Genomic DNA, 15,132 nt, shown 5'->3' with positions numbered 1-15,132 from the left:
GAAGACAGGAAACAAGGCAAGGGACCTGTGGTGGCAAAACCCCCAAACCTCTTTTTGCTGACAGCGTTCACAGGAGTTTTTGAGTTGAGCACGTCAGCAGCTCTTTGGTCATGACAGGAAAAAAAACCAAATTGGTCTTTTAGATTCTACCTTCCATCTTTCTGATGTCCTTTAACTTTAATGTTTGAGTCTTGGTGTTTTGTAATACTGGTGTGATGTTTTCATATGTGTGAGTTGTGAAATTGGAGTTTTCCAGAATTGCAGGCAGGAACGGTCACTTATTGTATATGATGCATTCTGTTGGGTCAGCAGAAACATTTTGTTCTTCTCTAACACACCTTTTTCTTCTTCTCTTTGTGTGGACTTCTGCATACTTTCTTATTGAATCCACGCAGGTCAGTATTTGACTAACGTGTTGAACAAACTCAGTAAGGCTGGTCGGCTCAATGTGTTTGGACGTCCTCCCAGTCACATGGAAGTGAGTTGGGAGGGGGAGGGGGGAGGGGTATCGTAAGGTTTCAGGAATTCAGTGACTGCTCAGCGAGCGATAAGAAGCTCAGATTGTACTTCCTCTGTTGGGTTTACCATCCTGCATAGCAACTGTTGTCTTCTGGTTCTCACTGGGTGTCTGTCAGCTGGAGCAGGAGGAGGGAGCTCAACCTCTGATGGGAAGTAACAAGTAGGTAAAACTTATTTTGGACGCAGTTCTACTTTTATAATCCTCATCATCTCCTGTTGCTTTAGTGTTGAAGTTATCAGCTTTTTGTTTGTGTTAGATTGTAAATGTTTGGATTCCTGATGTTACTCATGTTCCTCTTTGTCACTGAATACAATAGATGCAGTCAGAAATGCTAATTAAAATGTTAATAGTGTTTGTGATGGCAGCGTTGTGCAGATACCTTGCACAAACAAAACAAGGGCAAGGCACAGATGATATCCTGTGGTCAGTTGGAGTGCTCCATCAGTGGCTGTGGCTCATGTTGCTCTAATTGATTTAGGATGGATTTATGAGGAGACACAGGAGGGATAACATGGCTGACTGAGCCTATTCACCATGAGACTGACCATATAGCCTCCTGTTTTATGAACCACAGCAATAATCCAACAGTTTACTAAGTAAAGTACAAAGTCCTTTTAAACAAGACGTCTTCTGCTTTATGCCTCCTTAACTTTATTTCTTTAAACTGATGGTTTCTCCAAATAGTGGAAAGTGTACTTATAAGGGATGTCACAACACCAGAGTTTTAAACTTAGATATGACTGTAGTGAAAATTAAATAACTTCAATACCTGTTTCGATACGACTTCTAGAGTCTGTTGGGAAAAATCCACACACCATTATGTCACACCAATAAAACATTTGCATAACGTAATCACATTTTGTTCTTCCAAAGTTCACTGTTGTGAGGAGGCGTACTACTGGAACATTGTCCAAACCCAATGCTGTCATGGTTACGAAGTGTTAACACTGTTTAGAGCCTGACCGGTGTGGAATTTTAGGGGCAAATATCATCATTGGGGAGAGAAGAAAGTCTGATACCGATATGTCGGCTGATATTTTTCTTAGGGTGGCTGTGGCTCAGTTGGTAGAGTTGTCGCCTCTCAACCAGTAGGTCAAGGATTCAATCCCCAGCTGAGCAACATGTCCGATGTGTCCTTGGGCAAGACACTTAACCCTGCATTGCTCCCGCTGACGGTGGCAGTGTATGAATGGATTATGGTTGTACTTCCTCTCTGATGTACGTCGCTTTGGATAAAAGCGTCTGCTAAGTGAATTGTAACATTGTAGATGTATCTTTGATTTGCAGAGATAGATAAATATAGATACACGCTTTCATTTGTGTTCATCCCTCAAATGCAGTTATCAAACACTTGTGGAAAAGATTTATAATGAAGACAAGATGATTACCCAACTGGAAAATAACTGAACATTTATGCGCATCACCGCTCGACACTTTGGAGAGTAATGATGCTTGTCTGTATAGCGCCCTCTGCTGGTCAAAGAGAATTGCTAGTGTAATGCAATGAAACTCAAATTAAATGCTATTTGACTGGTGAATAAATCTAGTAATATCGGCACATACAGGTATCTACAATCAAATTAGCCAATACCGATAGTCACTGGATGGGCTAATATCGGCTGATATTATCGGCTGGCTGATAATTCGGTCAGGCTGATTTACTTTCTTCCAGTCTGCCAGCGAAGCTATCAAGTCGGCTGCTGGTGTCCTGACCCTTGCTCCCCGTGATGTGCACTTGAATCGGTCACGGCCAGCTGTGCTGCACACACCAGGCTGCTCTATAGTCACGTCAGCTAATGTTAAACGTCAATGAACAAACGCTATGATGCCAGTTATGTTATTCAAGTGTCTCTGCAATGAATAAGCAACAATATTATTAAAGGGGACATACTGTGAAAAATGTGTTTTTGAACATATATGTGGGTAACCTGAGTGTCTACTGACCCACAAAATTTGAAATAAACCCATCCAGTCCTTTGTTTGTGGTCTGAATAAGTCTTACAACACAGAGAAAAATGCTCCGTTTCAAATTTGCTCTCCTTGTGACATCACAGTGGGATTTTGGTAAAAAAAAAAAAAAAATCCCCTCCCCTCTCCTGGTATCTCCACCCATGGACTCCACCCCCAGCCTTGAGCAAAACTTTTTATTCTCACTAGTGAAGGAGTGATGTCTACTGGGAAAATTTAGGGAGGGGGGGGAGGGGGGGGGGCTCATTGCATTTAAAGAGACACACACCCCAAAACGGAGTGTTCTGAGTGAGCTGGTTTATACAGGATCACAAACCTCCTCTGGTGCTTGATTCATGTTATATTTTGACCAAAGCACAGCACAGATGTTTCATTTAGACCACAGGGGACTGTTTGAAAAGGTTGAGAAGAGGGAGAATATGTCCTCTTTAAGAGACATGTTGTTGTGTCTTAAGTTCATATTGCCATTAATACTGTTAGACTTTTACCTGAGTCTCACTTGTAAATAACCATTTTCTTGAAAGGTGCACTATGGAGGTTTGTTGGTGAAATTTTAAGTTGGAAAAGTGAAACAATTCTATGCTATATTTTCTGAACTGAATGCACAAATTTTACTCAAAGAAACTGGATCTCCTGCTGCCCTTTCCTTTAACAAAGCTTCAAATCCTTTCACAGCTTGAGAGTCAATATTTCCCCAAGGAGTTTCTACTGTTCAAAAACCACTCATTGACGTTGGGCTTATCGAGCAGGGATATCAGAAACTTGACTTTTACTCCCTGGAAGTAAAGTCCCTGGAGCACTGTTTGGAGCGAACTTATGATGAGGATTGTATCAAGAATTATTAACTGAATCTCCTGCTGCCCTTTCCTTTAACAAAGCTTCAAATCCTTTCGCAGCTTTAGAGTCAAGGAGTTTCTATTGTTTAGAAACCACTCATTGACGTCTGGCTTATCAAGCAGGGATATCAGAAACTTGATAAACAAATGATTATCCAAAACTGTCTCAAATGTAAATAGGCGAGTCTTTGGCAACAAGTTTGACAAATTAATTCTAAACGTTGCCATGTTTTGTTTTTAATCTGCTTCCCCCAAGTGCCCAAAAATATCAGTCTTTGCAGGTTTAAATAAAATATTGTGAAATGTTTGAAGTGAAAACCAGAGTCCGTCTTTCGTGTGAGCATGTTGTCCTCATCTGATTTTGACTCACTTTGTCCCCCGCCTGGCTTGATTTCAAAGAGCTGATGTGAAACTTGTGGTCACAGAGTGCAGAGGGAAAATGCGAGTTTGTTCCTCCACAAACGTCAAGCTTTACAATTTCTCACTTTGTCCTGCTTCTGTTTCTGAGCTTCAACATTAAATCAGTTCGAGGCTCAATAAGAGAGACTTACCTGATACATGATCTCTCCATTATAATATTTATTATATATTCCATTATAACATTGCTTCAGTTTCATTAGAGCGCACATTTTTCGACCTGTGATAAAGTATCACAAGTTTTCTGTTATATTGCTGTGGTCGCCACCTTACAAAGAGGAAGTGAGTCATTCTCAGGTAAGGAAACCAGCGCTTAGCACAGTTATACACTTTATGACACGCTGTGAAGCTACCTAAACCATTTAACCCTTGGACAACTGATGAGGTTGTTTCAGGACGTTAAAATGTTGTTTTTTAGGGGGCGTCAGTAGCCTAGTGGTTGGTGCATAAGCCCCATGTGGAGGCTGTAGTCCTCCGAGCAGGCGTTTCAAATCCGACCTGTGGCTTCTTACGGTGTCATTCCCCTCTGTCTCTCTCTCTAGCTCAGATTCATAACTCTATGACGTGTCCTATTGCTAAATAAAGGCATTAAAAGCCCAAAAATAAACCTTTTAAAAAAAAGTTGTTTGAGTAAAAGTTTAGCTCGTTTAGTCTCTTACTTGAAAACCAGTGGACTGACTTTAAATGTGAATAATACACTTCTTCTTTTTTTACGTCAGTAAGGATTTCTGAAAATGGAGAAAGGATACCCACCACAGGAGTCAGCTCCACCGTACCCGGGGCCGCCTCTGAACTATGGGGGCGCCGCGCCTCAGCCAGAGATGTACCCACAGCCGGGGATGTGCCCACAGCCCGGATTCTACCCAACAGCACCGCCCGCTGGATACCAGGCCGGTCTGTGTCCGCCTGCGTGAAAAGATCATGCTGCTGCTTTTCTAAAGTGTGACATTTATTTCGACACTGTGAGGCTGAACAACAACATTTATCTGAGAACACTAAAGACCTTAGCTATGTTTATTTCTGCTTTTTAAAGCGCCAGTGGGTTGCATGCGAAGGATTATTGAACCATGTTCGGATACAATTCAAAGCGCCAATTAAAAGGTCTGATGAGAAAGTGACAATATTCAAAATTAAAGATTACACTTAAAAGAAGGAATATGCAACATTTTACACATAAATACAGCAGAAATCAAGTCTATCCTGTGTAAATGTGTCTCTGAGTCATGACTGTCTACAATGAGTGAGAAGCTCGAGTCCCGCTGGCTGTGTTGTTGTCAGAGCCTTGTTTACATGGACAGGACGGTAAAAGCTGTTTTAGTCAAGGACTAGAGAGACGAAGAAGAACATACTGATTATTCGAATGACACCTAAGCGTTTTTTCGATCACTGTCATTCTTTGTCAATTTCCATAGATGTGAAGCTACAAGCTAACTAAAGAGCGCTAACATTAGCATGCTAACACAACAATGCAGGCCACAGGTGATTGCAGCTCGAGAGTCGATCGAAAAGTCACACATTCTTCCTTTAAAACAGATATAAGTTTTAGATTCCAAACATATCCACTATAACTTTGCTTCGTTGGTCTTGCTAGCCGCTCTGGTGAAAAATATGCTGACCTCCATCTACCTGAGGTTATCCGCGGTGTATCGCAAACTCAAGTCAACTACCTTTCATACAAACTGCTTCACAAAATAACAGTCATTGTAAAAACACTCCTACATCTGTAGAGAACACTGACATGTAAGCAAACATAATTAGCAAAGTTATAGAGCATCGAATCAAAATTCAGATCTGAATTCTGCTTTCTCACTTTGGTAAACTGTGTGTTTTTTCTGCCAGGTGTTCCCTACGCTCCTCCTGCACCTGCAGCAACAGGTGAGGTCATGCACCTACAGTATGCCAACACGACTGAGATGCATGCATTGTTGTACTTTACCATTTTTCAGAAAAGGGCGTGCACAACCAAGTCAACCCTTCACTAACACACGTAAAGAGATGGTAAATATGTTACGGTTCTAGTTTTAGGAATGAGGAAATCTTGCTTTGTCACAAAGTCATCGGGTGAAATCCTCTCTCTCTGCTCAGAGTCATCGGGAGAATAGCCCGTTTGTGTCGTCTGAGCTCAACAAAAAGCTATTGTTCACTGTTTGTGTGGTTGAGGGTCACCGTATGAGCTTTGCTTATAACAGAGGTCCTTTCACAGGTACATTTCTGATTGTCATGAAATCCAAAAATTTAAAACACACTAGCTCATATGAACTGTGAGCGTCTCATTTGAGGGATTTGTTTTAATTGTCACGTTTAAATGTACGTAATTTTTTAGTTTTTTAAATTTTCCCCCATCCATGGCAGCTTTAAACTTCACTTTTAGAACCAGCGTTCACGATTAAACTCTTACTGCTTCAACAGCTTGTTAACTTAAAGTACACAGCAGGGAACAAAGAAAGACAGAAACAGTATCTACTTTTATGTTTAACTTGCTCAGTCTTTTGGCTCCCTCTGCTGGTCCTTTTGAGTCACTGCAGCCAAGACATTTCATTCTTAAAACACAAGAAGTTCCAACAGAAGAGTTGGACAAACTGACCTTAACAGTTGCACTAGATGAAGTGTGATTTAAAAGATGAACACTCCTTCATTAATACCTGAAAAAGGAGTTAAAAAGAGACTAAAGAGCAGGTTAAAGACCTTACTCGTTATATTATCTACAAAGACCCAACGTTAATCCATCATGAGCACTCAGCAGCATCTAGCAAAGTTAAAGGTGATTGAAACATCTTCCTTTAAGATGCAGAAATCTTGGGCAAAACCAGACTCATGCTGAACATCCATCAGCCGAAACTAACTAGGTTATGACATTGATTGAGAATTTGAAAATGGAGACCAATCCTATACGTTCTGCTTTGTGCAATTCTCGTCCTCAGTCACTCACCTGGTTGTAACAGCGGGGCTTCATGACAGCCCGGGACAAGCTGTGTGTCCGCACTGCCAGCAGACAGTGGTCACCGTGACGCATCACACAGCGGGCCTGATGACCTGGGGCATCTGTGCCGGCCTCACCTTTTTTGGGTAAAAATACAAACACCGGGTGGAATTTAGTGGGGGGGGGGAAATCTATAAACATTTTCAACAAATGATTTGAAACTTTACAGGCAAACAAAGCAGTTATACAAGCTTTTGTAACTTTAGGGTGAAATAATTGAAACGCCTCCTGCTTCCTCTTACAGGTGTTTTCTCTGCTGTTTCCTCCCGTTCTGCATTGAGTCCTGCAAAGACGTGGAGCATCGCTGTCCAACCTGCCACAAAGTCATCTACATATTCAAACGGTGGTGAACATTACCTGAATGGAACCACTTTTCTATGGCCTTTTAATAGCCTTACTTGTTTATGCAATGTTTTGATATTAATCTAAATGTTAAAAAATGCACTTGTGACTATGGAGCATCAAACTGGGAGGACTTGATGTCGGCATTCATGTTTGTAATTCATTAAACAAGAGATGTAACCAAAAAAAAGATGCAAAGTAAAAAAACTTTGAGAAAACGAAACCTTACTTTTCTCCTCACTGTGTCAAGTCGTGAATTCATTTAGTGTGGTGTCTTCAAGGTTATGCTGTTTTCATGCCTGATGTTTCACTCTTCACCTTTCTCGTGTTTTATTGTTTTCTGTCATGTTTCAGTGTTTGCCTAACGGAGGTTATCCTATTCTTCTGTTGATGTTTTTCTTCAGACCAAAGGGCATCTGTTGTATTGACTTCTTTATCTTCTCTTCAACGATCGAATGAAAGACACGCAAACTTTTAGGACGCATTCCCTTAAGGCCCTGACACACTGAGCAGACGGCAAAGAACTAGTGGTGATGAAGGCTGCCTGTAGCGTCGCCTTTTGTCTAGGCCAAAAAGTTGCACTTGAACACACTGCAAAGACTACAGCCGACGGCCAACCACCACTTTTCCACTTGGTGGTTCCCCAATCTTTGTTTCTGCTGGTCAACAGAGGGTGGAAGAGGGCTGAAGCTCACAGATGGATAGGGAACACTGTCGGGCAGGCATGACTCTGAGGTCTTGACTGAATAGCTGAGGTAAGAGGGGGGTTATTTTTGCAATCTGAAAGTGAAAGTCTCTGATTTTATTTAGCTCAGACATTTGCGCAAAGGAAATCCCCTGAGCTTCCTTGTGGATGGATCTCTTGCTGGAGAGGTTGCAGCTTGAGGAAGCCAACAAAACCATGTCATCTGCAAAAAGCAAAGACGAGATTTTGAGGTCCCCAAAATGGAAACCCTCCTGTCCACGGCTGCTCCTGGAGATCCTGTTCATGAATATCACAAACAGGACCGGTGACAAGGGGCGACCCTGGCGGAGGCCAACTGGGAACGTGTCTGACTTTGTGCAGAGGATGCGGACACAGCTCCCACTTTGGTCATACAGGGACCGGATGGCTCGTACCAACGGTCCCCGGGGCCCCATATTCCCGCAGTACCCCCCACGCAGATCCCCAGAATGAATGAAGAAAAAAAAGTGCGACAAAAACCTGAAACATAACCAGTAAAAACGTAAACGGTAAACATGCTGCAAATACATAAACGATGCATAATCATAAAGACATGTTAAAAAAAGAAAAAGGCTAAGTGGATGAGTATAGAGGAAGAAGGGGACACTGAAGGGCAGGTGGGGTCAGCTGGATGTAAGAGCCAGGTGACGAGGACAGGTAAACACAGAGGGAAAGGTAGAATGAGTAAATATAAATAAATACTGAAAAAAACATTTAGATATCAAGCTATCACTGCTGTATCTGCAAAGACTGATATAGTCAGTCAGTCAAGATACATTTTTTCCAACATTACATCTTATGCGAATTCTGATGAACCTGCACATTAAAAAAAAAAAAAAAAAAAAAAAGTCACTAAAGATCTGAATGGTCATTTCTCGTATGTCAGAAGGCTGACCAGAAACAGATACCTAAGAACAAAAGTGAAAGTAAGAAACCCTATCCTATAAAAAGCCGGACCAGCCTGCACATTTGCAGAGTCACTCCAGAGCATTCAGAGCATCACAAGAAAAGGTAAGACTCTCTTCATTCTATGATTTTATTATTCATTTGATTGACATCAGTTTGTTTTATACTTCAAGATGTTTATAATGATAAATCTCTTTTTTATAAAGGACTCTTTGTACTGCTGAGTTTTCCTTTTCCCTCTTTGTTTATTTTTCTTGAATGATGTGAACATGGAATTGATATTTATTTAAAAGTTACTTTAACAAACCAACTCTCATGAACTGTTTTTTATTTTTTTACTGACGAATAAATTGAATGGGCTGCATGGTGGTGCAGTGGTTAGCACACGGTGGTTCCTGGTTTGAATCCCTGTTGATCAGGCCCCTCTCTGTGTGAAGTTTGCATGTTCTCCCTGGGGAAGTGTTTCTCTCTCGGTACTCCGGCTTTCTCCCTCAGTCCAGAGACATTAACACACCACTGTTATATTTTTCAGATATGGGACCTCAACCTTCCAAACCACCCACACCTCCACCTTCTCGTAAGACTTTTTGCACAAATATTAAAATGATTCCTGGTCAAATATTGTGACAGTGTTTCTTTAGGTGATGTTGATTATAAGTTTAACCCTTGGTTGTCCTGCAGTTAAGTATACACTACATATACTTTATTAAATATGCCTTTGGGTGTGGGTAAGCAGGAGCACGGGGACATCTTCTGCTGTTTATCTCATACACATTAATATCCGTCTGTAGCATAGCATGACACACCCAGACTGAATAACAACAACAGTGATACATCACTTCACTGGTCTTAAAGCAATATCACTCCGCCAGCCGTAACCATGAGCAACCTTAAAGGCAAAGTGCATCATCAGACTGTTACTCTTCCAATTGTATGCAAAGTACAATTTAATTAAAAAATAAGTTATCCATAAATCAAATGATGTTTATACTCTCAACCTGAGAAAAAATGTCTCAAAAATAAATCTCATCTCCATCTTCCAATATTACCATCCAGTGAAACATGATGCTGTTTAAATTGTTTAAATAGTCTGAAGTTGTCTTACTGTATGTTGTGAATTTGTCTTTCAGCTTGTTTAAGACAGCCATGGAGGACTCTGCCGACGTGAGTAAACAGGAAGTGAGGGTGATGAAACTGGGTGTGGGTCTGCCACTCAGCAGAGCATCAATAACAATGTGCCTGTTGAACATTCAATATTCAAAACACTGAAGTAATGAATCTCATGTTCTTCTACCAACAGGAGCACTCAGGACAATCTCAACTTCATGAAATCTTACCAACCTCGAAACAAAGGAGTCAAACATCTCAGGATTCTGCTTCATGGACCGGTTGGTGCCGGCAAGTCCAGTTTCGTGAACTCTGTTGAAAGTGCTTTGAGAGGCATTGTTACAAATCGAGCTTTGACGGATGCGACCTCTGGGAGCAGCTTCACCCTAAAGGTATGAACAACTGATGACTGTGGTGACTCAAAACTAAGATTATTCACCATTCTCTGTAAACTAAATTCCTTGAAGAAATTGATATTTTTTTGGCAGCTCAGTTTCAGTAAAAAGATTACAAATAAAATAAAAAACATTTGATCAACTGAATAAAATGAAATAATTATTTTGTTGGTTTAGTAATGTCTATCTTAGATTTACCTGAACGATGCAAATTATTTCTCCTTCTTCACAGTACCAAACATACAAAATCCAGAAAGATCACCAGAGCTTCTATTCTATTGTTTTCAATGACATCATGGGCTTGGAGGCAAACCTCAACAATGGAGTCCAGGTGGAAGATGTCAAACTGGCCCTGCGGGGACATGTGAGAGAGGATTACAAGGTACACTCCTAAAACTTTCTCTTTTTTTGTTAAAGGGCCCTGTGGAGTTCACTTCAACAAGTGTTTTAAATGAATGCAAGCAGCACCCTCTGATGTTCAGAACAGCAAAAACCTGCAGTTCCTCAAGTTTCCACCAGAGGTGTGCTGCAGCTTAAATAATCCTAGCAAGGAGTCCTAGATGAGGAGTGATTTAGAAACACTCTCTTTGCGAGGAAGAGACAGAAACTTTTATCTTAATGAAGAGGCGTAGTTGACCCGGTTGACCCCGTTGCTAGGTATAACACTTTCTTCAGAAGCTGCGATTGGTTGAGTTCTCTCTCAGGGTGTTTTCCCATTAGGCATGTTTGTTTGGTACCGCGACCCAAGCACAAGGATTCGGGCCTGTGTGTGAGAAGCAAGTCTCTCAATAATAAAATGTAAAACTAGAATATGTAAAAAAAGAGTGTGCTTTTTTTATTCACTGAAACATTCACGGCTCTGTGCATTGAAAAATACTATTAGAATGTCTATTTTTGTTTTTCAGTTTCGTACTAATGGCCCACTGACAGAGAATGACCCGGGCTACGACTCCAACCCCTCTCTGGATGACAAAGTCCACGTGCTGGTCTGTGTGGTTCCTGTCAGCTCAGTCTCTCTGTTAGGTGACAAAGTCGTGCAGAAGTTAAGAGAAGTCAGACTAGCTGCCAGTGATCTGGGTAAGAACAGATATCACACACTTACATTTCCATATCAGGCAAATGAAATACAAGAAAATCAAAAGATTAAAATACTGAAAATGTTTCCACATCTGCAGGAATTCCCCAACTGGCCATCCTCACCAAAGTTGATCAGGCCTGTCCTGAGGTCAGATCAAATATTCACAACTTGCACAAGAGCAAGTACCTGAAGGGACAGGTGAGCCGGTTTAGATTTGTTATTGTTGAGTTTCAGTTCTTTTTTTCATCACATTTCCACCTTTGGTCTGAGCTTTGCAATCCCTGATTATCTGAAATTATTTGACTCCAACAGGTGGAAAAATTCAGTGCAATGCTGGGAATTCCCATCAACTGCATCTTTCTGGTGAAGAACTACGAGTCAGAAATCAACACGAGTGACGACATCAACGGGCCGATTCTGACCGCACTGAGACAGATGGTATCCCAGGGAGAAGACTACCTCAACTATATGTAGACCGTCTCACTGCTGAGGCAGACGATGCATGATGAAGGAACATTAACACTAACCTGTAACTGTAACCTGCTGTGTGATTTTCAGTTATTTGTCATTTTGTTATTGTATGATGGATATATCATGTGATGTAAGGCGTGATTGATTCATTGATGGTTAAGACAGGAGGAAACAAATAATGGATTTCCTGACCGTTCTTAGCTGAGTTTGACATTTTGTATTTCTTAATGATGACTGTGTAAGAGGTACAAAATCAAAAGTGGGACACAATATTTATATTGTGTATTAAATTGTATATTTGCATAAACCATTGCAATCAAGTAATTCTGAATATTTACATTATGAACATGAAATAAAGAAACCTTGTTGTAATTCTGCATGAATTAGCTGCGTGAAAATGGTAAATTGCTGTGTAGATGGTTTGTGAAACCTGAGATTTCCCAGAGTGGATTCACTAACAGTAACAAGCTGGTTCCTCGTGTAAGTCATTCTTTACCAATGAGTTGGATTAATCAAAGTTCGATTATTGAAACAAAAGATGTTTGTCATCATGTCTTGTTGGGTGGGGGTTGTTTCTGTATTAAATGGACAATGATGAATTCCTGAAACAGACTGTGGATCATTTTAGGATTTATTCAGCCATGGTCAGACAACATCGAAACACAACACACATGGCTGACAAAGTGCAGACCATCGCTGATCCATGCTGACCAAGATCTCACTATCGCTTGCAATCATTGGCCTCATTGGTCATCATGGGCAAAGTGGCAAAGTCTTCATCTTCACAGCGTTGCTTATATTCTGCTAGAAGGTACATCCTACAAATTCCTGGCTTTTCTGCTCATTTCCTTTTCTGCTCACAACAGACACTTGGCTCCAATCCAAATATAACTCTGCAGCTATGATGTCTCTTACACATGCATTATAGCTCCACAAACCTAAAAGAAGAATTACTCTTAGATGGTTGACACAATTTAAAGATATATCCACTGTAGCATGTCCTGGACATGCAAAAAGGGGTCAATAACTTTACTATAGCTAACAGAAGCTCACCACCCACTAGTTAACTAGTCTACTCTTTCCTAGAACTCGCTCCCTACCAGCCGTTAGTCAGTAGAAGTGTGCCGTGGTGTGACTGCTCAAGCTTACCTTCCGAGGTTCACAGGGTCCTTAAGAGAGACTCCGGTCTTTGTGGTGTGAATGATTTCAGTCAGAAAATGGTTTCAAAAAGTTTCACCCGCTGGCTGTGTTGTTGTGAGAGCCTTGTTTACATGGACAGGACGGTAAAAGCTGTTTTAGTCAAGGACTAGAGAGACGAAGAAGAACATACTGATTATTCGAATGACACCTAAGCGTTTTTTCGATCACTGTCATTCTTTGTCAATTTCCGTAGATGTGAAGCTACAAGCTAACTAAAGAGCGCTAACATTAGCATGCTAACACAACAATGCAGGCCACAGGTGATTGCAGCTCGAGAGTCGATCGAAAAGTCACACATTCTTCCTTTAAAACAGATATAAGTTTTAGATTCCAAACATATCCACTATAACTTTGCTTCGTTGGTCTTGCTAGCCGCTCTGGTGAAAAATATGCTGACCTCCATCTACCTGAGGTTATCCGCGGTGTATCGCAAACTCAAGCCAACTACCTTTCATACAAACTGCTTCACAAAATACCAGTCACTGTAAAAACACTCCTACATCTGTAGAGAACACTGACATGTAAGCAAACATAATTAGCAAAGTTATAGAGCATCGAATCAAAATTCAGATCTGAATTCTGCTTTCTCACTTTGGTAAACTGTGTGTTTTTTCTGCCAGGTGTTCCCTACGCTCCTCCTGCACCTGCAGCAACAGGTGAGGTCATGCACCTACAGTATGCCAACACGACTGAGATGCATGCATTGTTGTACTTTACCATTTTTCAGAAAAGGGCGTGCACAACCAAGTCAACCCTTCACTAACACACGTAAAGAGATGGTAAATATGTTACGGTTCTAGTTTTGGGAATGAGGAAATCTTGCTTTGTCACAAAGTCATCGGGTGAAATCCTTTCTCTCTGCTCAGAGTCATCGGGAGAATAGTCCGTTTGTGTCGTCTGAGCTCAACAAAAAGCTATTGTTCACTGTTTGTGTGGTTGAGGGTCACCGTATGAGCTTTGCTTATAACAGAGGTCCTTTCACAGGTACATTTCTGATTGTCATGAAATCCAAAAATTTAAAACACACTAGCTCATATGAACTGTGAGCGTCTCATTTGAGGGATTTGTTTTAATTGTCACGTTTAAATGTACGTAATTTTTTAGTTTTTTAAATTTTCCCCCATCCATGGCAGCTTTAAACTTCACTTTTAGAACCAGCGTTCACGATTAAACTCTTACTGCTTCAACAGCTTGTTAACTTAAAGTACACAGCAGGGAACAAAGAAAGACAGAAACAGTATCTACTTTTATGTTTAACTTGCTCAGTCTTTTGGCTCCCTCTGCTGGTCCTTTTGAGTCACTGCAGCCAAGACATTTCATTCTTAAAACACAAGAAATTCCAACAAAAGAGTTGAACAAACTGACCTTAACAGTTGTCATTTAGTGTGGTGTCTTCAAGGTTATGCTGTTTCCATGCCTGATGTTTCACTCTTCACCTTTCTCGTGTTTTATTGTTTTCTGTCATGTTTCAGTGACAAACTTTTAGGACGCATTCCCTTAAGGCCCTGACACACTGAGCAGACGGCAAAGAACTAGTGGTGATGAAGGCAGCCTGTGGCGTCGCCTTTTGTCTAGGCCAAAAAGTTGCACTTGAACACACTGCAAAGACTACAGCCGACGGCCAACCACCACGTACGTTCTGCACATGCATGAGAGGAAATAACTCTCCATGCCAGCAGGGGGCGGTAGTCCGTTGTTATGATACGAGAAGACCATTTTCACACCGCTGTCGCTCACCACTCGCATTATAGGTAGAATACTAATGGAGAATAATGTCTGATAAAAAGTTGAAAATGGCGCTGGCGTTGTCAGTCCTTGGTCTTTTAGTGGAAAAAGAAAAAAAGAGACGGAGGGACAAATAAGGAGAAACCGCACTAATGGGTGAAAGCATGGATGCTACAGCGGCATGCTCAAGGGGCTTTCCTGATCCTGTGTCGAGGGGGGTCGAGGGGTAGCAACGGAGCCGGACACACCGCAAAAACTAGGGCGATGACACCCACTCTCTGCAGCTAAGCTGTGAAATATATTGGAGTAACCATCAGCAGTTCTGTGTTCTCTGGACTGTTTTTAATAGGCCTGACTGGGGGCTCTGAAGGGAGCAGAAAGGGGAGAATAACTTTTCCACTTGGTGGTTCCCCAATCTTTGTTTCTGCTGGTCAACAGAGGGTGGAAGAGGGCTAGAGCTCAC

At 41.3% G+C, this 15,132-nt stretch overlaps 2 protein-coding genes across 3 annotated transcripts; both read left to right on the top strand.

Annotated features, from left to right (window-relative positions):
• The first annotated feature begins 519 nt into the window (after nt 1-519).
• Nucleotides 520-7,291, top strand: LOC110001014 (cell death-inducing p53-target protein 1 homolog). Of its 2 annotated transcripts, none has more exons than XM_020656425.2 (5): nt 520-679; nt 4,461-4,635; nt 5,581-5,616; nt 6,663-6,807; nt 6,966-7,291. In XM_020656425.2, exons 2-5 carry the CDS (start codon nt 4,476-4,478, stop codon nt 7,069-7,071), a joined length of 447 nt encoding a protein of 148 aa, XP_020512081.1. In that variant the 5' UTR covers nt 520-679; nt 4,461-4,475; the 3' UTR covers nt 7,072-7,291. The 2 variants fall into 2 exon arrangements, with proteins under 2 accessions (XP_020512081.1, XP_020512082.1); XM_020656426.3 differs by having other exon boundaries at nt 528-683.
• Nucleotides 7,292-8,713: 1,422 nt separating this feature from the next.
• Nucleotides 8,714-12,352, top strand: LOC110001012 (interferon-induced protein 44-like). Its single transcript, XM_020656423.3, has 8 exons — nt 8,714-8,798; nt 9,226-9,270; nt 9,824-9,857; nt 9,994-10,192; nt 10,428-10,577; nt 11,101-11,272; nt 11,371-11,471; nt 11,586-12,352. The coding sequence occupies exons 2-8, from the start codon at nt 9,228-9,230 to the stop codon at nt 11,745-11,747; spliced, it is 861 nt and encodes a 286-aa protein (XP_020512079.1). The 5' UTR covers nt 8,714-8,798; nt 9,226-9,227; the 3' UTR covers nt 11,748-12,352.
• The last annotated feature ends 2,780 nt before the right edge of the window (nt 12,353-15,132 follow it).

The sequence above is a fragment of the Labrus bergylta genome, chromosome 16 (genome assembly GCF_963930695.1).
Source record: "Labrus bergylta chromosome 16, fLabBer1.1, whole genome shotgun sequence".
Classification (NCBI taxonomy): domain Eukaryota; kingdom Metazoa; phylum Chordata; class Actinopteri; order Labriformes; family Labridae; genus Labrus; species Labrus bergylta.
This window is presented reverse-complemented; position numbering and strand designations above follow the sequence as displayed.

Excerpts from the sequence above, each read along its gene's own strand:
- LOC110001014 (XM_020656425.2), top strand. The coding sequence starts at position 4,476 with ATGGAGAAAGGATACCCACCACAGGAGTCAGCTCCACCGTACCCGGGG. Across the intron at positions 4,636-5,580 it reads GCCCGCTGGATACCAGGCCG|GTGTTCCCTACGCTCCTCCT; the intron begins GTCTGTGTCCGC and ends TTTTTCTGCCAG. Across the intron at positions 6,808-6,965 it reads GCCGGCCTCACCTTTTTTGG|GTGTTTTCTCTGCTGTTTCC; the intron begins GTAAAAATACAA and ends TTCCTCTTACAG.
- LOC110001012 (XM_020656423.3), top strand. The coding sequence starts at position 9,228 with ATGGGACCTCAACCTTCCAAACCACCCACACCTCCACCTTCTC. Across the intron at positions 9,271-9,823 it reads ACCCACACCTCCACCTTCTC|CTTGTTTAAGACAGCCATGG; the intron begins GTAAGACTTTTT and ends TTTGTCTTTCAG. Across the intron at positions 11,472-11,585 it reads GCAAGTACCTGAAGGGACAG|GTGGAAAAATTCAGTGCAAT; the intron begins GTGAGCCGGTTT and ends TGACTCCAACAG.